Raw genomic sequence first — 24,236 nt, 5'->3', positions numbered from 1 at the left:
GCATCTCTTCCCAGTTAAGGGGCATTACAAATACCTGTAACAGTGATTGAGAATAAAGGGCAAAAGAGCAAGAACACACAAACAAGTAAAATGCAGAAATATAAACTTCAACCAATCCACTAAATGTAACCTGTCTTGCCAGATCTTTTTTAACTTATTGGAAAAGTTGCTCTACTTAATATTGACAAAGAGATGTGTAAATCAATACATTTGGAACAAGCAATATATTTTAATTCAAAAATGTTCAAACTGCAGCAGTAAATCTATGCACTTAGCACATACAAATCAGAGAGGTTTGCTTTTTGGGTACTTTTGACAACATAAGACAAGATGGTATGCAAAGCTCAGATGGAAGTGACATCACAAACATTTTGAAAATTATACTAGCTAAAGGCAGGAACATGTTGAAATGAACTCTATTACCACTGGCTTGAATTTATCTAATGATGTCAAGGAAAAGACACCATGGAAAAACTCTCAGTTTTCTGTTTTGCAATATATTCCAACAACTTGTTACAGTCAAAGTTCACACTCAGGCAGCTCTCAGCAAAATGAATGTCAGAATGAGAAGGAAGAGAGTTATAAAAAAAAAAAACAACAAACTAGAAGTCTCAAGTGCAAATAAAGGCTATTTATTTCTTTCCTATAGTATAATACTGCCCCCACACATTCTCCCCATGCTACTTCAAAATTGCCTCACTGCCTTTTGTAATCATTGTCTCTTAGATGTACTAAGTTTAAAAAACTTTCAATAAAAATATACAAATCTAAAACCCATTATTCAATTTCACATTTTAACATGGACCTAAGTATACCACACTGTGAAAAAAAACCCTCAGGTATGATTATCATAATCATCATTATTATTATTAAAAAAAACATACTACAGTAAAATAGGAGTTTCTTTTCAAGTCTGCAAAACATACTTTTAGCAAGTATCAAAATAAAAGTTTGGTAGGAAATCCTTACTAAAAGGGGAGATAGGATTCTATTAATTATGGTTTGACAGAGTAATTATTTGAGAAGGAGTAGGCAATCTGGAACAGTCTCAAGTTTCTCAGGTTAAAGAAGTATTAATTAATGTCTTCCATACTAGTTATTTATGATTCTCATTTTATGTTCATCACGATGGAAAGGTAATAGTGATGAAGGAAGACAAACCAGCCCTTAAAAAAGGGAAAAAAAAGTAAGAGATTATTTCAGATTAGTCTTAAATTTATAAAGTTATAATTGTGTATGTTAAAAACAATGATGTCACCTTCACTGCATACACTCTTGGATAGACCTAAAATTTTCTTGGCAGTGCTACCACTCTTCTTTGTATTTGCCCTATTTGCTATAGCCTAGAATATAATCAAAGATTCAGCTGTTTCTGCAAATGAATTCATCAAGTTTGCAGTAATTTGAAATTGGACTACAACTTTGATCATAACAAATTAGTGCTAATAAGGCCAACTGTTCATTCACCATGGTGCTATGCTAGATTTGTGATGAATGGTAAAAGACTGATTATTATTTTACTTGTAACTACATTCAGAGAACATTAGAAGCAAGAGCCAGCACAAATCATTCAAAGTAGATTTCAACAATTAAGATCTTACAAAGAATGAGAAAATATTTCTCATTTCTCTTCCTTCCCATTTCCTATAAACACCAACCAGCAATACATTAATGTCTAATAGCTAACCCCTATCCAAAGGTAAAATCTAAATTCATAAATGGCTTCTGGGAAATGGTTGTGGATAACAAAATGAAAAGGTGTTTTGAGAACACCTCTTAATTCCACTGGAATATGAAAACTCCCAAATATACTTGTCAAGTAATAGAATTTCCAATTGTTATAGCTCCCCAGAAAGTCAGTTTGATATCCCTGAGCAAGATAGTGAGAAGTGTATTTAATATATCATGATTGTTCTTTAAAAAGGTTTCTCATGACATTTGAGGTTGAATAGAGGATTAAATAATTCAGAAAGAACATTTATCTTATTCTTACCACTTGAAGTGAAAAATGCAAAATATCAAAAGTATATTGAAAACAACTGCACTGTTTTCCTGATTATTTTGGTCCTATCTTCAAAACTACATTTCTCTCTCAGTCTACATACCCATCCCACTACAAAGCTTTTTAAGTATTTTGAGTAGTGGGAAAAAAAATCTGACTTTTCCTGGTAAACTGCCAAGGATTTTCATCTAAGTATTAAGAATTTTCCTCTTTGAATGAAAGAGGGTTGCTGGTTACAATATTCTATCCCTTGCAATCCAAGGATTGCTGGGATGATGGCCTTGAATCAGCCTCTGGAAGGCCAGAGTCCATCATGCTCCTAAGTAGCTGTGGTGTTGATTTCAGCACTGATGCACTGCCAAGCAAGGCCTGTTACTGCTTTACAGTGTCTGCTGTCACCACCCTTCAATGGCAACACAGAAGTAAGCATTAGGCTTACTGTGACAAATAAATTTATTTAAAGTTACTACTAAAACCAGTACAAATAATGTGGTAAGGAAGGTAATGATGAATAAAGAATACAGTCAAAAAGACCCAAAGAGAAAATGCCATGAAAATGTCAAAGGGAAAAACACAAAGAGAAAATGCCATGAAACATTTCTGGGAAATGAGAATCCAGGAAACAATATATATGACAATACAGCAGGTGGTTTTCCCTGTATCCTCTTCCAGACCTGCCCTTGCAGTGACACTAAGTGACAGACCCAGGCAGGACTGATGCAAGAGAGAAGGGAGGTTCTGGTGTATTTTTCGCCTTAAATAAGACAATTACAGAAGACATCTTTAGCTTATATTTGGAGAACACAGAACTCTTAGCATTGTCATTAAATACATGAAGTTCAATGGTCTGGGGTGATCAATGCATGCAGTGGGTTACCAGACAGGAACGAGACAGAGCACGATGGAGCCAGCAAGCTGCCACTTCATGCAGTGCCTCTCCCAATACTTGCTTCTACTCATGCCTGTGTCCCCTGAGTCCCTAAGGAATACTACACAGATTTCCTTCCTTCCAGATTTCTTTCTAGCAAGAAAGCACAGCACCTTGCTAGAAGCACAGGTGATACTGACAGTGCAGCACAAAGACTCCTAGAAATGAGAGTCTCAGTCTCTTAATATTTGAAAAGGCTCTTCCTCATTGTTTTACAAAATAAATATTTTACAATTTAAATTTTTTTAGTAAATCTACATAATACTTATTTAATAAATACTTAAGCACAGAGAAACACTTTGCATTTATTTTTGGCAATGAATACTATAATCTGACTAACACATCAGCAAGAACAACCTTTTCTTCTACCATACCCCCATTTAAAAATTCCTTTATTTAATAAATATGCATCTTTCTGCTACATGCTCTACATCAAAGATCCTTCCTTGTTCTTTTTAAAGACCATGCACTATAAACCCTATTCTGCGCCACCGATTTTAAATTTCATCTATAAAAGTCATTTTACATATACTACAAATAACAATACATGCCCCAGTTTGAATATTAAAGCTGTAATTCAATTTCAAGGTTCTTCTGACAGTATTCTAGTACCACACTTTTTTTTCCCAAGATGCTGCTTTAATCCTTTTTAGTAAATTCACAAACTACCACAAATCAAAGCTTAAAAGCAGATACATTTCATCAAGAACTTCAGCAGACCTTGTTGCTATCCCTGCAAACAGCACTAAGAAGTTGGTCCTATACTATATTAATAGAAATTAAGAGAAATAGTTAAAAATAATAAAAAAGTTACATGACTCCATATTTATAATCCATACCCTAATACACATTCATTTCAACTTGCTGTGTATTTTCTTCTTGCATTCCTATCAATCAGAAGGGAGGGTGTTATTAGCTATTAAGACAGATACATGAAAAACCCACATAGAGATAAATCCAGATTCACAGAGCGTAAATTCACCCAAGTCTCTGTTCCTTAAGACTTTATTAGCTTTAAATACGGAGAGATACCTAGCTATTAGACAGTACTAGGCTTTGAGTGGATGAAGAAAATGAAATTTCACTTCTATGAAACTGGTTAACAGTCTCAACAGAGTGCAGGTGGTGGTCAGTGACTGGCTTGTGCCACTCACATTTGGTACCAGTTGGCTCCATGATGGACAAAATCAACTCACTGCACCAAAATGGAACCAAGAGTCCCTGCTGCTTGTGTGAAGAGCATTTGGGAATGGGAGGCAAAAGCCAAAAGGAGACACACACAAGAGGATGAAGAAAAGAGATACCAGAAGAGGACAGATGCTAAATAGAGGAGATGCAAGAATGAGATCCACTGGTCAGTAGCTCCCAAGATCATCCTTTCTCCCCTTTTTAAAAACGGGAGCAATGTTTCCCTTTTCCCAGTCACTGGGCATTTTGCCTGATAGCCATGACTTTTCAAATATGATGGAAAGTGGCTTGGCAACAATACCAGTCAGTTTCACCATCCCTCGGATGCATGTCATCAGGTCACATAGACTTGTGGCTGTTCAGGTTCATCAAGTGATCCTGAATCTATTCTTTGCTTATAGTGGGAGGGACTTCACTCCTTCCACATCCACACAGAAATCAGGCACTTGAAGCTGTCTTTTGGGAGACATCATCATGAACTCAGCCAACTCATATGTGGAGCCTGGAACAATTCACATTCACACTGCAGTTCACTTATAATGTTGTATGCATATATGCAGGTTTGACGAGCTATGCTGTATCCTGGGTGTCACCAGGAACAGAAAAAAGACTGAGTTAGGTAAAAAATGGAAGGAGGAGTAAAAGTTCCTGTAGCTAAAAAATTTTGTCAAAAGGCAGCAGAAAAAAATCCTTAAGAAAAGAAAGTTCTTTGAGACGGTCAAGAATAGTTGTATTTGCTGACGGCATTTTGTGTATTGGCAACAAGCAAACATAGCATTCAATCCAATCTCCAACCTGTTGAAAATGTATGTTCAAAGACTGCCATGTGAAATTTAACACAGTAAACACTCCAATCCACAAAAACAAGCCAGTGCTTCCAAATAGAAACCAAAATACATATGGAATTCAGAGACATCCAGAGCCAAGAGAGCACACAAATTACTAACACCCAGCCAGAACATCTCTTGGAAGACAAAGAAACACAAACATAACAAGCCAAGGATTGCTGTAATCCATAGTCCTTAGGTCAACTTGCTCCACTTGAAAGGGGCTAAACAAATTATAAAGAAAGCACATGGCAAGACATGGGAAAATCTCAAAGGGGTTCTCCCCAGTCTTAACCTTTCACAACCTACCATCCTGCTGAACATGACAAAAACTCATGGCAATGCCTGCCAAAAACCCCTCCTTATCTCACCTCTTCTGTTTGACACCTTTCAGATTAGCCATTGCTGCACAGTAGGTGAGACCCTGCCAAACATCAGGAGATCCTGAGCAGGAATAATTGGAACTGAGAGAATTGATGAGGATTCCTGTTTTGGGTTAATTGATGATGATTGCTGGTTTGGGTTATTACTTTTGTGAGAGAAAACTCAAAGTGCCTGGGGTTAGCCAGCCTTCTCCAAATTGCTCATCAAACAGGTTCTGAAGTGTATAGGTGCTGCTGCTCAAACAACAAGCAGCAATACAGTTTTCCAGACAAGATCTAGATCATACTAAATAACACTGGACACATGGATCAAGAAGACTGATCTCTAGAAAACATACAACCATAAAAACTTTAATAAGATTGAGGCACCAACCTGGACAAGTACCACCTGCTTCCTCAGAATGCTCAGTTAGAAGATGTATGCTAAGGAAAGCACACAAAGCTTTAAAAAGTCTGCTCTGAGAGAATTTGTGCCAGGCATTTTGCCAAAGGATAGATCATTAATGGTTTTGATGATCTCCCCTTGGAGAGGGGGCTGCCAAGACAAATCCTCTTAGTTATACTAGAGAGGTTAAGTGAGGTCAAAAAGTCCCACCTCTCCCCAGCTGTGGGCACTTCACCAGTTTGATAATTTTGATAATGAAATAAATGAACGCTTTAGGTGTTTACATTTAATTAGTGTGATGCCAGCAGAGTTTCTAATAACCAGTAGTATACTTGGGTTTGTGTCTGCTTTGATTAGCTCTCTTAACGGCCGACCAGCTCTGTCACCCTACTGGAATAATCTATTTTGCGCAAGTCAAGGCCATTTGAGACCTCTGGGCTATGTGGAGGCTGACAGCACGGCTGGCCACTTCCAGCTCCTCCAGCAAGACAGCAAGAATAAAGGGGACACCAGATGTACCCGAATCTCCAGGCACTTTTCTGTCTCCCTTTAGGTTAAGGTAGACACAAGAGCCTGTTTATTTTCTTCTGAAGGCGAAAGAAATAGCTGCGCTTGGTAACACACTTTGATAGCCACGGCGTACAATACCTCAAGGATATTATTTACCTTCCAAAGCAAGAGTGTCTAAACATTCACCTGTTCCCTAAACACTTCTACACACAGAAGGCAAGAATTAATCTCCTTTCAAGAATAATACTTGTACACTTGATCTCCATGGCAACGAAGGTGAAACTTAAAAAGCCATTGGTGTAACAACATCCAGTATCCCATCAAAACAGCTACCACAAATACTATTTGTGGCTATTCATTCAACACACATTCTCCACATTGTTATGTTCCCATTTCAATTATTTTGAGATTAAGTTTCTTTGCTTTACTAAATTACTAATTAAATTAATGGAAAAACTGTTGAGGAAACACATCCAAAAGTAATCAAAAGTTTTTGAACAGGAAAAAAAACAAAATAACACCAACTGACAGGTCACCAATTTCTCTCAAAGAACCAGAGACAGACAGTGTATCAACTGTCAGCAACAATTTGGATAATTTTACTGAAAGCTCTCTTGGAAAACATTTTCTATTCCCTCATCACTACATGGTAAACTTGCAGACTATAGATACAATTGATGCAATCTACCAAAATATCTATGAACCTCGAATTAGAAGTTCATTAAATAATTAAGGATCTACTTCTCCAAGATCCCACAACCACTCAATACATCACCACAACTAGACACAGGTAGTCATAATGAAGTTTTCCATGCTCATGACAGATCTTGGGCCTGCTGCCATCTAAGACTGCTGAAGAGCTCCGATCATACCACCAGCAGTAGTAACTCCACTGAAACAAGCAAATGAGGTACAAACCTCCCTCTACAGAAAAAGAATTAAAAAACCCAAAAATAATCCCCCTGACCAAAATCTTGAAAGAACACCCAAGGAGACTGCTTTTTAGAAAGTACCTTTCCCCACCCCATAACATCTAAAAGGAAGAGAAGATTATCATGGAACATCTGGACAACCACTGAAGTTTGCTACTAATGGGTTATTATTGACTCTGCTTATATTTTGTTATTTTGTGTTGCTTTACAGTACACACATCTCAATATTTTTTTTTCAGAAGCTGTGCTCACTGTTCTAATTCAGAAGAAAACACATTTCTTCTGAAAAGACATGAGACTTCTCTTCCATGCAGCATACACGCTTTTTGAAATAACTAAAGCATCCTGGTTTATAAACCCTGAGAAACAACAGTATGAATGTAATTCTCAGAAAATTATGTTCTGAAGTTTGAAAGAGTTTACACAAAGGTAAAATGATCATGATTCTAATTTGACAATTGTTACTTATCAGAGTCAATTTACAGCCTTACACCATTAAATATTCATTATATCAGTTACACTAACTGATGCTTGTTTGCTCATGTGCTTCTTCCAACCACAGAAAAATATAGCAAAAAAAGAATTATTCTTGTAATAGATCATTCATCTTCAGTTGCAAATGTTCCTTTCAAAGACCACATCTTTCTGGATCTTGCCAATTATTAGCACTAGTTAAGTGATTTCCACTTCCCCAAGGCAGTGACAAATACATATTTAAAGCAATTAAAACAGACAACATTTATACTGATTGGCTAAAGCACAAAACAAGCATGCATAAACCCTCTGTTAAATGGTTTCTCTAATTCTATGGCAGCTTTCTCTGCCTTTCTCTGGTAAGCTGTAGTCCTACCCACTACACAGCTCAGCATAAGAAGTCCTAAGGGGAGGTCACACAGATTTATATCACTGCTGGAAACTCAGCTTTGCTGCAAATGGCTTTGACTCCTTTTGTAACACATTATTACAATTAGAAATAGAGTAGTGCTGGGTGGTTCTGATTTTGACAATTTAAAGAGGCATTTTTCACCCAATTTACTCTTGAAGAATGTTAATACATGATTATGACATATAGTCATAATCAGTAAGTACTCTGAGTGTTAGATTTGTATTTATACATAATTAGAGTAAGGCTTAAAATGATCAAGAAAAACATACTTCCATATAAAAATAAGAAATTAACTTTGAGAGAGAGACATGAACATATTAACACTATTTTTAGATAAACAGCAAAGACCTGTAATTAAAGCCTGATCTTTGCCTAAGAAAACATCTGTTTTCTTCACTGTGTAATTAGTAAAATTAATGAATTCCAATCCATCCACACAAATGATTTTTTTAACTTTGAAATCAATCACTTTAAAGCCCAAGATGCTTTTAGCTACACGAATTTGCCAAAAAGTGATACTGTAGATTAAGTTCAAAATAAGACTGTAATTTTCTTATAGTTACATTTCACAGATTTTCTAGCCTTCTTCCTCTATTCTGCCAACATTCACATTTCTACTATAAACAAAAAATATTTGTGTCTTTAAGAAATTTGAGATTGCTACATACTAGATTAACCTTCTCATATATAACCCTTGTCAGAAATCTGATTAAGATCCATTTTTAATTGGATTGTAACAGGAAATATTGGGAGGCTATAGGGAGACTTTTTAAAAAATAAGAGTATCCTCCTCTGACACATTTTATTATATACAGAGCAGGAAACTGCTGAACAGTGAACACAATTTCATGACGTAGATTAGAATATCAATCATTAGAGAAATTTCTTTTAAAATACTTTCTTCTTAAAAAAACCCATTAACTTCTAAGAACATTACATGGCAGGTTACCACACTTGAAGAGGTTAGCACTGGATAATTACAGACACCCCAAACGATGGGGCACAGAAAATGCTTTAGCAACCACCACTACTGCCATTGTATTGCTGCGATAAAGGGACAACAAAAGGAGGCTTCTATCACATTCTTTTTGGGTTCTCACTCACAAGGGCAATTCTGACTGCTCATATTAAAAATCTTTGACCAAAACCTACGTATCTGTTCATCTGCTATAATTGTTTCAATCCTCTTCTTTGACTCAGGAAGGTTTGCAGGAAAAACCCAGCTAACAATCTCATAAGTACTTATTTTACGAATCTGGCCCTCAGTCAAGAAGTTGCAGTGAAAAGTCTTTTAATCACCTTCTGATCAGAATTTACTGGATTGGATCTAAGTTCAAGGGTATTAAAATGTGCAAAGGAGACTATGAAAAAATGGCTGGGTTATAGATTTTAACTTCTTAACTAGAAAATTGACTCAAAATAGATTTTCTAATTTACAATGAATCAAAAGAAAAAACATTAGACCATAGCAAAAGTGGCACAAATGTATCAAAAAGCAAATGAATAAACATTTGAAAAGATTTATTATTAGAAATCGTAATAAATTTTGGAAAGATGAATCGATTTTAGTTAAAAGGTATAACTGACAATTTATTGGGCGGGAAGATGCATTATTTTCCAATTGTTATCCACCTACAGTAAAACTGATTTGTGTCCTATTGTATTTTATGGAAAAGGAGAGAGCAACTTTCAGTGATTTAGATTAAATGTATTAATCATAACCAGACACTGTGAACTATATATCTACTATTAAAGAAGATTTTTGACATTTAATTCTGTAGCAATATTTTGGCTCTGTACCACTCTTCCTAAATCCAATTCCTGCTACAGTTGGCAGATTTCTCCCTTTTAATTTTATGGGGCTTAAAGTAGCATTTAACCACCCATGCGGTAAATAATGCAGGATTAGAAATATTTAGTGTTTTGTTTCCCTTTGAAGACTACCAATCCATCAACCTCCAAATATTTTAAAAATATTTTCCACATTCCAGTAATGTCTAATATAAGATTCAGTAAAACATCCTATATAAATGAATTTTTTGTTTTCCTGAAACAAAAAATACTCCACGTTAAATGCTAAAGAATATAAGCATCTGAATCAATGTTATAGGGGAATTAATTTTATAACAATACTGCTTTGTGTACAAAGAAAACTTTAATAAAACCTTCAGAATTTTTATACTTGATAGTCACATAATATCTAATACTTACTCTCAATCAGAAAAAATACAGTTAAATGTTCTCCTCAACAAGGCATAACAATATATTTTATAATATTTATGCCCAACTTAACACTGAAATGGTAGCTTCTCTTTATGCAAACCCTCCCCCTCCTCTTTTTGATGCAGACATTGCCTATGTTTTGCTTAAATGTCGTATTTTGCTGCATGGAAAAGTAAGCTTAGAATAACTTTTAAGAGGCAATGTTCTTAGAGTTCTTTTCGATACTGCAAAGTCTTAAATTACCTTAGGCCTACACCAACATGTAGATTCCAGATTTTAAAAAAACACAAACAAGAGTTAAAATATGGCAACAAAATCTCAATTGCACAATGTACAATGCACGTACAATCCTTTCTTTTCCATAGCATAAGAGTGTGACAGAAAACATGAAAAAGGGGTTTCTTCAGTTTGACCACATTCTACAAGGAATAAAAATGCAACCTACTGTAAACATATCATATGTATCTGTTTAGGTCTTCGTAAAATAAGGCTTTTAGAAGCTTTGTCCAAAGCAAATGGGTCAGGGTAAAGGGAAAATGGGACACATTTTCTCTAAAAAGCTTTTTAAAGTGAGCTACATGAGTGTTTAAAGAAATATACACCTAAAGCAAGACAGTTGCAACAGAGTTTGCCCATCATCTAACAGTAAAGAAAGATGACTCCCTAAATAAACACCTTTCAGTTCTCTGAATGGAGAAGTTTCTTCCTTGGCCTTTAAAACCATAATCTGCAGGAATGCTAAGTCAAAGGTGAGAAATAACAGAATGAGAAAGATAGTCTCGTGGCCGTGAATGCAGGTGTTTAAAACCATCTGTCAAACCACCTGTCCAAAGTTAGTAGTGAGAAAAGGAAAAACTATCCACAGAAAAAAAATCAGACCAGGAGCAAGTAGAGGAGTCTGCTGAGTCTAATTGCAAGGGGCTGAATGGAACAGATTTTGAGCTGTTATCAAAACTGTTGGACTGGAAGGCTTCACTTGATCAGTTACAAGCATTTACACTTCCCTTCAAAACGAAGATAAAAAAAGCACCTGCTATGCTGCAGCTGAAGGGACAGTAATTAACAAGCAAGGACTAATACACTCTTGAACCACTCCAGCTGCAAGTGCTAATGTTAATAAACTTTTCTTCTTGTCCTCTTTATTCCTAGATACTCTGTGTAAATTGGCAACTGGACAAATGTTTTAAGTACACAAAATCCAACAACTATTATGCTTTTGAAAACATCATACCAATGTTTTATGTAGGGCATTCCCACAACATCAAGAACCCATGAAACTGAGGAGCTTCGAGTTTTTCTGTGACTCACTTCACAACTCACAGCTTTTTAAAAATACTGATTATCTTTGGAGAATGACCTTTCCATTCAAGAATTGCTTACCACCATTTTATTTAAAGTTAGCATTGCTGTCTCTGATGCTGGATAAACACGTTTGATAAAGTGTTTGCTTCCAACAGATCTTCAAATTGAACGTGTTGCAGAAACATAAATAAAGCCTAAATTTTTGTAAAGAAAAGGTTCTGAATTCAGTTATGTGCTTACCTGCTGTAAATACCATGTAGCAACTGTCAGAAGAGGCAAACTCTGAGAAGATTTTGCCTTTTCAAAACTGCACTCTCAATTATGCACATTTGATGTTCTTATTTCAAGAAACCAAACAGTAGCAAGCATGTCACTTGTCCAGCTGAGTCAGAAGTAAGGCAGGTACAGCAACTGTGGTTTGCTCCACTCCTTTCTGGTTGTGTTCAACACCTTATAGAACACTTTACATAGTCTTTCCGTCTAACTGAAGTCAGAGCAATCAAAGAGAATTGCAGAGAAGGACCTCTCCATTCCTGTATAATCTCTCACATCAGAAAAGAAGCAGAGTAATTGTCTTGGTCGACTCAACTTCAACACAATACATCATGTATGTTTCCTACTTTATTTTCTGTTCTGCATTTTGAAGTAATTTGCTATGTGCACTGCCATGAGGAATTGCTGGAGAGAATCCTACAGATGCAGTTTAATTGACTATTTTTGCAGTACTTCTTACTTTGGGTACAAGCCATATGAACTCAAACTAAACATATTACCCCTCTCCTCCTCCCCCCATTTTAAACTGGGCTTTGTAATTTTGGTTTTGCTAAAAATCAAACAAGATTAAAATACTCTAATTCCTCATCATTGCCTTACAGTAATAATTAGAAAGATAAGATGCTAATGTTATCCATCACTTCACACAAGATTTTTGGAATATGTATTACATAAACTAATTCTAACAGAATCAGTGAACAAAACAAATGAGTGCACCTGAATATAAACTGCTTATCTTAGAACAAATCTAGAAGGTCACTTAATAGGCTTAATCTAGATATCTACTGGAAATACTCTGCTTATCTCTAGACATCTAAAGTGGCTGTATTCATTACAGATGACCACCATATGAAAGGCAACATTAAAAAGATATGAGACTATTTTCAAGTTGTTTCACCTATCAGTAACCCTGATGGAAAAACCTATTCATGTGAATGAGTTACTATGTGTTGAACTAGCAAGAAACTTCCAAGTGTTTAGGACCTGTAGCTGACCTTGTACTTGCTTTCGATTAAAAAAGGTTAAATAATGTGTTAGCTGAAATCACTGGTGTAATTTTTACGATTTACTTGATGTTTATGATATTACAGCATAAATGAGATGTTGCTTATCAGGTAAACCACAGCATCTGTGCAAGTGTTCCTTGCCTATTACCTGTGTTTTTCTATCTATTCTCAGCATTAAAGGATCAACTCCCTCATCAAACTCAATACAAGGAAATCAAACTCCTAACTTGACTCTGGATACAAGATGTTGTTGTACCATTAATTATTCAAAATGCTGCTCTTGAGGCATTAAGAAGTTTCTAAAATAGATAAAACTGAGTGAAATTCTTGCAGAAAAGCTATTAAGTGCAATTGCACTTAAAGGATTTATTTTTTCCATTAGAATTGTACTAAAACATAAATTTCATCCAGCCAGAAAGGGGGATTCATTTTAAAGCTGCAGAAAACAAGAGGAATAATCACGTTGCTTCATATTTTGAGGTCAGAAGTTTTAAAAATCATTATCTCTAAAGATTACTGTAAAACTGTATTAAATGTGTTTTCAAGACAGACACTAACTGAAGAATGAAAGGGATATCATAATGCTACTTGTCCTCCTTAAAAATAAACTTAAGTGAAATTGTAGATGACAATCATCGGAGTGGTTGGGTTGAGGTGAATTACAAGAAATACTGCTTAGCCAAACAGTTCATAGCGCTTGTCACCACGAATAAACCACAGAATGCATCGAAAAAACTAAGCAGCACATTTGGCATTTCTGAGACTAATGCTGGAGGGCAACTATTTTGCTGAAGTGGGATGCTAGTTTTGACACTATATTTGAGAGTACAAGAAGAGACTAAGTCACCACCTTCACTTCACTAGACAGAAGTTAATCTTTCATAGTTAAAGGCTATGCCTTGATTGTCACCACAGGTCAACTATACTAAGAAAAAAACATTTTGAGCATCTCTTTTAGTGGTTACACCTAAAAGATACTTACTTTTTATTGATAAGGGAAAACTATTATCTCTACAAGCTATTAATTGGCTGAAGCATCTAAACAATTTTTTTTCTTGATAGTCATAGATTTTGTATGAATCAAGGCAGGACACAATTCAAGACTTTACACTCTAATTTACAAGGAGTAGTACAGACCAACAAATAAAAAACACACATGGCTCACCTTCACCAGTAACTCTCTTCTGGCTAATGAACTGCAGCTTCAAGAGAGACAAATGCTATGTTATTACTTGTGCCTCTTTTCTGATTTGATGACACCATGATAATTGAAGTTTTCATTAGACAATTTCAGGTGACACAAAAAACACTGTCACTAAAAGCAAACAGTTTGTGAGGCAGACTTCATTTAACTGTAAATCTCCTAATATAGGTGGTAGAAATCACAACCCTTCATAACAATGACATCAACACTGACAAACCTGACCTATTAATTGCAGTGCTCTGCCTGGAACAATCAAAATACAAAGCAAATACTATGCATACTGAGCATACTATGCCTCACGTATGGATACCACTGTGGGTGCTATTAGTGATGAGAACCACTTTGAGAATTGACCTACCATGAAAAATGATACAGGTGTAATTAGGATCCTTTCAGTGAGCAAGTACGCTGAGCTATTATGAAAGTCACTAAGCAGCTTTAGTCCTCCATCAGGTGCTTCTCATGGCAGATGGAAGTTACATTAGGTTTGCACTGGCATAAGTGAAAGCTTTAGCAAAAATGCACTGGAAAATTAACTTGTGGAAAAAAGAAGCTCTTGCTATGCAGAAAACATAGTGAGGATTAAAAGGTGTAAGAACAGTGAGTAGTTCCTCCAAAAATGTATAGATACAAAAGTTAAAAATACCACAGACACCCCAACATCATCCATAATATTTACATTTCATTTTGAACTTGAACTTGAGAAGCAGTGTTCTTCCAAAAGTTGCAGAGTATGCACAAAGAGGCTTCTGACCAATATTGTAAAAACAGTGACCAAATTATTCTTTAAGGGAATATTCCTTGGATCTATAGCAAGGTTTCTTAGCCAGTAACATCTCATTTTATTTCCAAAATATTTTGACAAGAAAAAAGCTCCTGAAAACACCTGTCTGTTTCTTCAGTTAGAAAGAACTTAAAACAGAAATACTTGATTTGATTTTACATTTTGAAAGCTGTTTAAAACAGCACGAGCGCTCAATGCATCTTTTCTCCTAATGTCAATAGACTGTGAATCTGTCAAAAAATTTTTGAGAAAAGCTTTTATCTTTGAACTTTTGAAAAAAAGTCACAGAATTTGACAGAAATACCCAGACACCTTCAGACAACAGGTCCTGGAAATGTAGCTTTCATCCTTTAAGCACATTTACAATAGTTACCACTGTGTATAGGTAAGCTCAGTAGTATAACTGTGCAAAAAAAGAAATCAATCTAGAAGTTCAAGACTTAGGACGAGTATCTTTAATATAATGAAACCAAGCCCCACGATACAAAGGTGATGGATGGAAAAACTGGCAGAGTCAAAAGAAAGCAGCTTTTTCACCAGTCATGATTTTTGCACTTTAGCTCAGGGAAATCACTTACCAGCTTCCAGCCCAGGCAGGGAGGACAGGCAGGAAGAGACAACACAAAAGAGTACACAAACAAAACCCTGCAATCTTTTTCTCTGTGTCAGAGAAGAAACAGTGCCTAGAACCACACAAGGAATAGCTAAAACAGCAGCCTACATTTTTAAAACTTCTTAAAAGTATTTTCACTTATTTGTATGGAGGAGTTGTGAATGAAAGTCAAAATTTTCAGTCATTTACTAAGTTGGGCAAAACATTTTGAAGAAAATGAGAAAATAGACATGTTATGTTTTCACTATCTATAATTAACTCTTATTTTATTTAATAAGACTTTCATGCTCTGCCCAGGAACCCATTTGAAAAAAAAAAAACCCAAAACTTTAATAATTTTAGGTTATTAGGTAATTCAGTATTCTACATCATAGAAATAAACTCTTAGAGTTCCAACACATCTAAGACTTTAGAATGTGTTCCAACATATTCAGATTTTATTCTAAGAAATACCAAAGCTTCACATACAATTTGCTAGAAAGAACACACAATACTAGGAAAGTGACATGTATATAAACTACAAGTCACTAGATAAAGTGCCAAATATATAAACACACAAAGACTGGAAGAAAAAAGCATTCCTTCTAAGAAATCAGTGTTTCATTCATTGAACACTGCTTCTAAATTGTAGGACTTTTGCCTTTGCCTAACATTAAACAACATGAGGCTTGAGACTACTTGATCAGGTCATATATAACTTCAGAATTCAACCAATTTAACCACAGTACGATTTCACACAGTATGCATCTTATTAAAAGAGTACATTAAATTTGAAAACAAACATATAATTTTCCTAATTTTAACTACAAAGCTACTAATATCAACTTGGCATGGTATTAGAGAAACCACATGCTTTTCTGTTTCTTTTCAAATATAGTTACAGTTGATGCTGTCACAAAATAAATCAATGAAGACATGAAAAGCCACCATTATAGTTGCAACCAAAATATATGTGACAAACTGCTTAATTATAGATTCCATTAAAAAAGTCCCTATCTTAAATGAACTGGACAATTGAAAGGCTATAAGCCAGTTGTATTAAGTATTTTCTTATTTTTTCTTCATTTTCTTGCTCAGCCTTTTCAGTTGTCATCTGTTGTATGGTAACTCATTCAACCTGTACGTTGGATTAGGTAATGATTTTCAAAGTATGTACAGGCTAGGTTTTTACTTCTCTCTTTCTTGTCTAGTATTGCATGATTATTAAAAACTTGCTTTGACTCAAAGGCAGTACACCTAATCAAAGACAGACCCATGAGTTTGCTCAAATTAAGCAACTCATCCATGAAACACAGGAAGAGCTTCTGGAGAGAATCTAAGTGCCAGCTGTGGCTGCCTCAAATTCAAGTTTACTACCTGGTCCATATAGAGCAGCATTCTTCCCCTGAGCCTCAGCTCCCACTGTGCTGTGGACATGACATGAACAGGCTTGGTACACAGCAAACAATAGTCACTCTTAGCCTGTTATTTCTTTTACAAAAAATTATCCAAAGAGTTGGGCATTAAATAATTTCTGAGAGAGGATGAGGGTATATCAAGGCATTATCATAGTTCCTTCATTCTGCCTTCCCCAAACCTGTGATCTCCCCCAGGCTTTGCTGGCTGCTATAACTGTGAACCTTCAACCAAGCTTTTCAAAAAAACTTTAACCTTGACTGTATGCAAAAGGCTAACTGTATTCTCACATTCCTTAGATACAAATTACACATCCTTAGACTGAACACAAGATACAATGTGTGTCTTTTAGGTAGTCTATCTCTTCTATTTTTAACGTTGTCTCCCTTTCAGGTCTGTGTAAAAGCAGTGATACAGACATCAGACTTCCTTGCTGTTAAAAAAGAATTCATTCACACCACAATTCTGTTCAATAACTTGAGTCTGCAGAGTTCTTTCCTCAGGATATTAATCTTTCTAAAAGCATTCTTGCTCTTCTTCACTGTTACCATCTAATAGCAGTAATTACTTCTTGTTCTGTGTTATCAGATGTCACAGGTATTAAATGACTTTTTTTGTCATTGGATTGAAGTATCTAAAGAAGATTTTCTTTCAGAAGCAATCACTGACAAAAGGAAGCACATGAGCTCTGGTTTATATAGCCACCTTTGCAAAGACAGATGCAGCAGATGTGCCCACAAACATAAATAGTCATTAAGGAGGTCCGAAAACTGCATCTGCAGAGGCTAACAGCACATCCCTTCTATTTGTGACTCCTGCCTAAACATCGTGACTCAGCAGCTACAGTCACACATGCCAACCTTCTTCCACACCATGCAAATGATATATTTAATAACTGGAAGTAACTGAAGTACCAGTCTTTAGTAGATTGGCCTGGTTTTTTGTTATAAAGGGAACTACAATACAATCATTATATATGGGATATCATGACTGGAAGACAAAATGGGCTCCTAAGGACAATCCAGAAAGCGTAGCAGAAAATAAACATTAGGATTTTTTATTATATATATGCATTCACAGTATATCTTCATCAATTGAAATTTAATCACCTTTTTACAATTTAGAGGAAAAGGCAGGTTTTAGGGTAGTTAAGCCATGTATCATCAGTACCATGAAGCTAACCTATCAGTTATAATAGCTCCTATAAAATACCAGAGTGAAATTGCAATAAGCCTAGAAAATGGGCTACAAATCCCAGATATGCTCAAGCAAGCACTGAACCAAAAATAAAAATAGGTAGATAGGAAACCAAGAACTAGATAGCATTCATCTAATTCACGACCACTAACAGCAGAGATCACAGGCCAAGGTTTTAAAGGATCTTATTCAGCTCCAAATGGCAATTATTGGACAGGATCTTCAATTACAAAAACCTTGGCTCTTCAAAATGAGTTAAATTTCTCGCAGTTTCTTTCTATTCTCTCCACATATAATAACTTACACTTCTCAGAAGCAACTTATTAAATCTGAAAACATGTAACACTGTCAAATAATAAAGAATATCTGTGTTGCAGTATTTATTGTCCTGGCTTATGTTTATTACACCTGAAAAAAGATCTTCCATATTCTCTTCCTCTTCCAAACATTTTTCTTATAAGAAAGGAATAGACTGGGCTATAATTAATACATTTTAGCATTTAAAAGTCAAATTTATCTTCTCATCATCTCCAAAGAAAAATAAAATAAAAAAAAATAGAAACTTATTTTAGACAAAAGCTGTGGGAAAATCTAAGTATTAGATTGCACAGAAATGCAAAGACAGGTGAATTTTTTCCTCCACTTATCAACATGGTTTCTAGTGCTGTAAGTACTAAAAAATCCCAAACATCCCATTTGTAGTTCCAGCCTTAGAACAGGCTCAGTCCAAAGAAATGCATGATTTCTACGGCAGGTGCATGAATAACCTGCTTTATTTTTTTTCATATATACACTTTGCACCTGATCACACAGGTGTAAACCAAACAAAAGAGAACAGGGACACATTTTTCAAAGTAGATTTTAAGGATAAAAAAATTACCTGAATTGTACCACAATGCATCCTGGATATTTTTCATTATCAGAAAATAAATTTATTTTATGATTTCATCATAAAAATAAAACATATTTTCATATAGCCATAAAATATATACTGAAAATGGTAGCTTATACACACACACCCCTGTACTGAAAACTTTTTCCTTTGCTTAGTTCAAAACAAGTACTGAGAAACAGTATCAGGCTCTTTCTTCTGCAGTGGGACTTCAGAATATTTAAAAAGAGCAAACACACACTCAGGGAGCAATGGCACCAAGGCTTCCAGATCCATTACCCATCCATAACATCAGGGAACAAGCACTAGAGGAATATTCTTTTTAAAGAACCTCTCAGAACAAAGCACATGAACTTACAAAAATGAAAACACCTACCAGTGCATTCTGGTTCCCTGAAGCCTTTTTTATGTTTCTTGCTGGCATTCCATGAAGATGACTACATCTACTCTGGAACCCTACAAAAAAGTACAAGTTTATTTAAGAATGTTTTCTGTACCATAGAACCAATAAAATTTACCATTACAGACCAATCTATCAATATGAACTCAGTTAAACAACACCACCTTATTGGCAAACATTTTACTTGTGGAAACACGGAGCACAGAATAGGAAAAGTAAGTGAAAGAACAAATTGTCATGAAAATTATTATTTCTGCAGCTATTCTTACTGCCACCCTGGATCTATGCACAGTTGGCAGCAGAAGCAGAACATACTGAACTACAGTAGAAAAGTGATTTTTGCATCACTTACAATTCCTTATTGCTAGGAATCATTAAATCTGACCAATCTGCAGAGACCAAGTCCTCCAAAGCAATCCATGCTCTAGAGGAATCCTTTCCTCTTCTATACAAACAACATGGCCTGACCATAAAAGCAAAGCAGATGGTCACATTAGACTTTCCAGCCTTTAAATTAATGAACTTCTACAGAATTCTATACACCACAGCAGAAGCCAGGAACAAAATGAAATATCATTTTAAATAATATTGAAAAATTCTCAATGCAAACATTCAGACAAATAAAAAGAACAGGCCATTAAAATGAGCCACTTTCCACCTTCTGACTTTTCTAATAACTGACTTTGAGTTATTTCTCTCTAATGATATCTTAAAAATTAAACAGTTCAAGGAAATAAATGGGTAACTCCAAGTTCTTGTCCACATTTTACATATTTCATATAATCCACAGATATCTTTCTACTGTACCCAAGTGATTCTACAGCTTGCATTTGCTTGATTGCTACTTACCTCTCCTCCCTGAGCGGGACATAAGAGGGAAGGTACCAGTTAAGATACTTTCAAAGACTGGGTCAGGCAATTCTCTCTCCAGTTCTGTGGAATCTTCTTGTTCCCACCATGGGATAACCCCAGTAATTCCACATGCTCCACCTGGCTCGTTTTCATGAAACCAATCACTCTGCTCATCATCACCTGTGTGAGGGCAGGGTCCCCAAATCCCCCAAAAAAGAGGGAGGAGCAGGGAAGATAAAAATCAGAAGTTACCATCAATAAATACTCTGACAGGATTATTATTTCTTTTTCTTTATAGCTGTATAACAATTACTCCTACATAGCAGTTTTATTTGGAAAATGTTTCTCAATAGCATGACAAGCATTGCCATCAATGAAACATCATAAAATGTAATGTTTTAAAACCAATTTACAATAGTGAAAACAATAATAAACTAGTTAATCCTTTTGGCAATAACTGTGGGGAAATCCATTTAAGTTACTGCACTTTACATATTAACAAAAAAACAAGCCTTAATCTCCTGCAGGGAATTAAAAGGTATAAAACAAACTGGTTCTTTGCAGCTGATAATGGTATATAATTAGCTTAATTTCATGATTTGTATGGCTAGTAAAAGGGGAAAACAATCATGAACAGATGTGACTAAATGAAGTTAATCTGATTAAGTTCATTTAGAAATAAGTTTTGAAAAAGTTGATTTTAAATGAAAACTGACAGTATCACATGATTGAGAATTATATTGCATTATAACACGAAGTTGGTCATTTTTACTGACAATATTATGTAGGTAGAATTTAAATACTTGGATTGAAATTAAGAAATAAGACTGAAAATGCAGGACTGAAAATCTGATCTTAAAATTAGCTCATAAACACACTGGCAACTAAAAATAAATGTTTATGTTCTTTCACACACACCATAGTTTCAGAAGAACAGAAAATATCTTCAAAAGACATGGGAAATTTCCTTTTCTCCACCCAAAACTTAGATTAGGTATGTGCTGTACATTTTATTCTGCTTCAAACTATCCAAACCATGTTTTGTTATTTCTACACATAAATTATTTGTCTGACATTTCCATTTTTATTTGGAAATAAATTAAACAAGATACAAATGTAAGATTTGTAAGGCACAGATTTCAAGAATAAAAATGCATTTATGCAAAATTTCCCTGTCATTCAATGCCATAGTGGGGAAACACAAATGATGAAAGCCAAAATTTCATGAAAAATAAAATCCAACAGACTTCCTTCAAATAAACTGTTGCAATGTAAAGAATATTTGAGATCAACTACAAGTGAAAATGTCTGTAAACATTCTATCAGGACAAGTACTTCTAGAAAATATACAACCATAAAAGTCCTTCACTGGTCACTTGCAGGTGAAATGGGATCCTTACACCTTTAATGATCACTACTAAAAGCAAAATTAGCAGAGGCTACAGAACAGGAACTTTTAGATGGAGGAAGAGGAAAACAAAGGTGAAAAGAGATACATAGGTCAAAATAAGATTTAAATTTCTTTGCATTCCTGAAGCATTTCAACCTGCTCTCCCTATTCGCTCTAATCCTCATTTATAGCTGTGACATTTCACAAAGGCATTTACCATTAATTCTATCCTCCTTTTGTTACAGCCAGGTATGGGCTCTTTGGAGGAACTCTAATACTGCTTAATAGGGACACTGGTGGTAGTAGAAGGAGAATTGCACCTTTTAATTAGATTGGTCTGTGGTTCAGAGTTAAAGTTGAAATCCTTTGTTTTGATTTTCCAAACTTTTATGTTTGTTAAGCTTTGTCTCTATATTTTGTCATGAGAGCTCCAGGCATCTTCACTAACAAGAAATACTATCAGGAGCTCAAAAGTAGTCTTCTTACACATAATTCATCCATGGAGGTAAGCACAGATTTCTGAAATGGGGTTCCATGATGAGTTCAGGGACAGAAGCTGTAAGAGGCAGGCACTGCAGTCACAGAAGAAAGCTGCAATTTAAGACTGGGTTGGTGGAATGTGCAGTAAGGCAAAGAGCAGCTATGGAAGGGAACTGGTATCTTTGCTATATACCCAATAGCAATTCTTTGGAAAAAAAAAAAAGGAAATTACTTTTCCTTTTAGTGCAACAGGAATATTAGTATGTTAAGCAATTTTCTGTTAAGATACCTTAATTTTTATGCTATTATACACTTCCCTAAGCACTTATCTTGCTTACAGCCAAAGGCAGACTTCAGATCTGAACCTCTTAGTCTTTTTCCACAGGATCCAGATATACTTGGTTTTTAGCTTCCTTGTCTGTGAAATTAAACAACTCTGAATCCTCTGAATATTTTAAACCATATTATCACCTCGAGGCAAGCATAAGCCTATTACTACTATTCTTATCCAGGTGAGAGCACTCACAGGCATTTGGCTTACCAGTTGCTCCACCTTGAAGGGATGCCACTTTCAGAGGCAGGGAAGACCACTGCATTTAATTAATTCCCTACCTCATACATATGGGCAATAAAACAGAGGCCTCCCCACTCAAGAGTTTGGTAACCAAACACGTGGATTTTATGCTACTTAATTTTCAGCTCTCAAAAGGCAGCACGGTATCCATTGTAAATGTGATCTCAGGAAGACTCAAAGCTCAATGCAACATTTTTGACTCCCAAAGATTTACTACACTGTCCTTTCCTCCTAGGATGCTGATTCAGCACAGGACTACAGTAAATTATGATATTTTGCTCAGGTACAGGAGAGGTAGAAAAACCCAGATCACCAAAAATAGAGCCCATGCATCCTGTTAAACGTATTTTTAAAATATATCAAACATGTTTATGTGTAAGGTTAGTGCTTCAAGGAATAACTTCAAAGTAATTTACATTGAATTATAACTGCACTGATCAGTACAATAGAGTCAATTTAAGGCTCAGAAATGACAGCTTCAATCCTAAAATTCCCAGGCCAGTTTCTATATATATATATATTTACTTATTTTTAGGCCATCCCCTCCCTCCAATTAATATTTCCCTAAATTTCACTCTATATTATTATGCCTACATATTTATCTAACTACTGATCCATGTTAAATTCCTTGCCTTCTTCTTTAAGAAGTATAGAAAATTATTTATGTGAGCTTCTGATGGTTTCTCTACGGACACACACACCTTCTGCATCACCAGCAGTTTCACGTTCAGAAAAGCTTCACCTGAATCTTACTTTAGCTAAAGCAGTGCAGTTGTACAACAAACTTTCCACTGCACACTAAGAGAGAGTTTTGACCCTCTTCCTGTTTAATTACAAAAGGGCCAGATCAGGCTCAACAGCAGCCAGTACATGGGCTTGCCTATATAGCCACAACATACTTGGAGAGGTTACTGTAAAAAGTTTGGCACTGGTGTCCTACAAACACCACGATACTGTGCTGTTATCCACCAACCCGCACACAGAGAGCAAGAGCACAGGGTCTGTGAATATCCTGGGATTTTAGTGCCATTTCCAAGACCAGTGTACATCTTTCTAGGTAAAAAAACTCCCACCACTAACAGCTGTAATAATAATTTGAAGATATCGGGATGTTCACTGTAACACATCCCAGGAGTTTCAGGAGAGCAGGAGCTGAAGTTATTCTTTCACAGAGGAACACTGCACCTTGCTTTTTGTGCTTTACAGAGCTACCTTGACAAAAGATATACATATAAAAAAACCCATATAAATATTTAGGATTGCAACTACTCAGGTCACATGCAACAACTTTACGTTATTTCTTTTTCATTTGCAAAGACAATAAAACTTATTTGCCACAACAGTTCAAAGCTGGTGTAATTTCACTTTGCATTGCACACTTCATTTCTTTTCTATGTGGAGAAGCACACCCTGTCATGCTGTGTAAGGTCCAAATTAGTTCCTCACTAGAATTCTTCTACTGAATCAGTACTGGGTCATCTTCATAAAGGACACAGTAATGAATATATGTTTAATCGTAAAATAATGAACAGCAATCTTTAAACGCTTAGCCACATCCACAATGGAACTCTGACATTCCCTGACCTTCTCCAATTTTAACTGTTTAACA

General features: G+C 35.5%; 1 protein-coding gene across 1 annotated transcript in view; it reads right to left on the bottom strand.

The window, feature by feature from the left end:
• Positions 1-24,236, bottom strand: part of GPATCH2 (G-patch domain containing 2) — a 118,075-nt gene that overhangs the window by 74,269 nt on the left and 19,570 nt on the right. Inside the window, exons 4-5 of the mRNA XM_014876883.2 lie at positions 20,181-20,363; positions 19,308-19,387 (exon numbers count right to left, since the gene is read on the bottom strand). Of these exons, the coding sequence (XP_014732369.1) occupies positions 19,308-19,387; positions 20,181-20,363 (263 nt within the window). The remainder of the gene's footprint in view (positions 1-19,307; positions 19,388-20,180; positions 20,364-24,236) is intronic.

This window comes from Sturnus vulgaris, chromosome 3 (assembly GCF_052056855.1).
Source record: "Sturnus vulgaris isolate bStuVul1 chromosome 3, bStuVul1.hap1, whole genome shotgun sequence".
Taxonomy (NCBI): domain Eukaryota; kingdom Metazoa; phylum Chordata; class Aves; order Passeriformes; family Sturnidae; genus Sturnus; species Sturnus vulgaris.
This window is presented reverse-complemented; position numbering and strand designations above follow the sequence as displayed.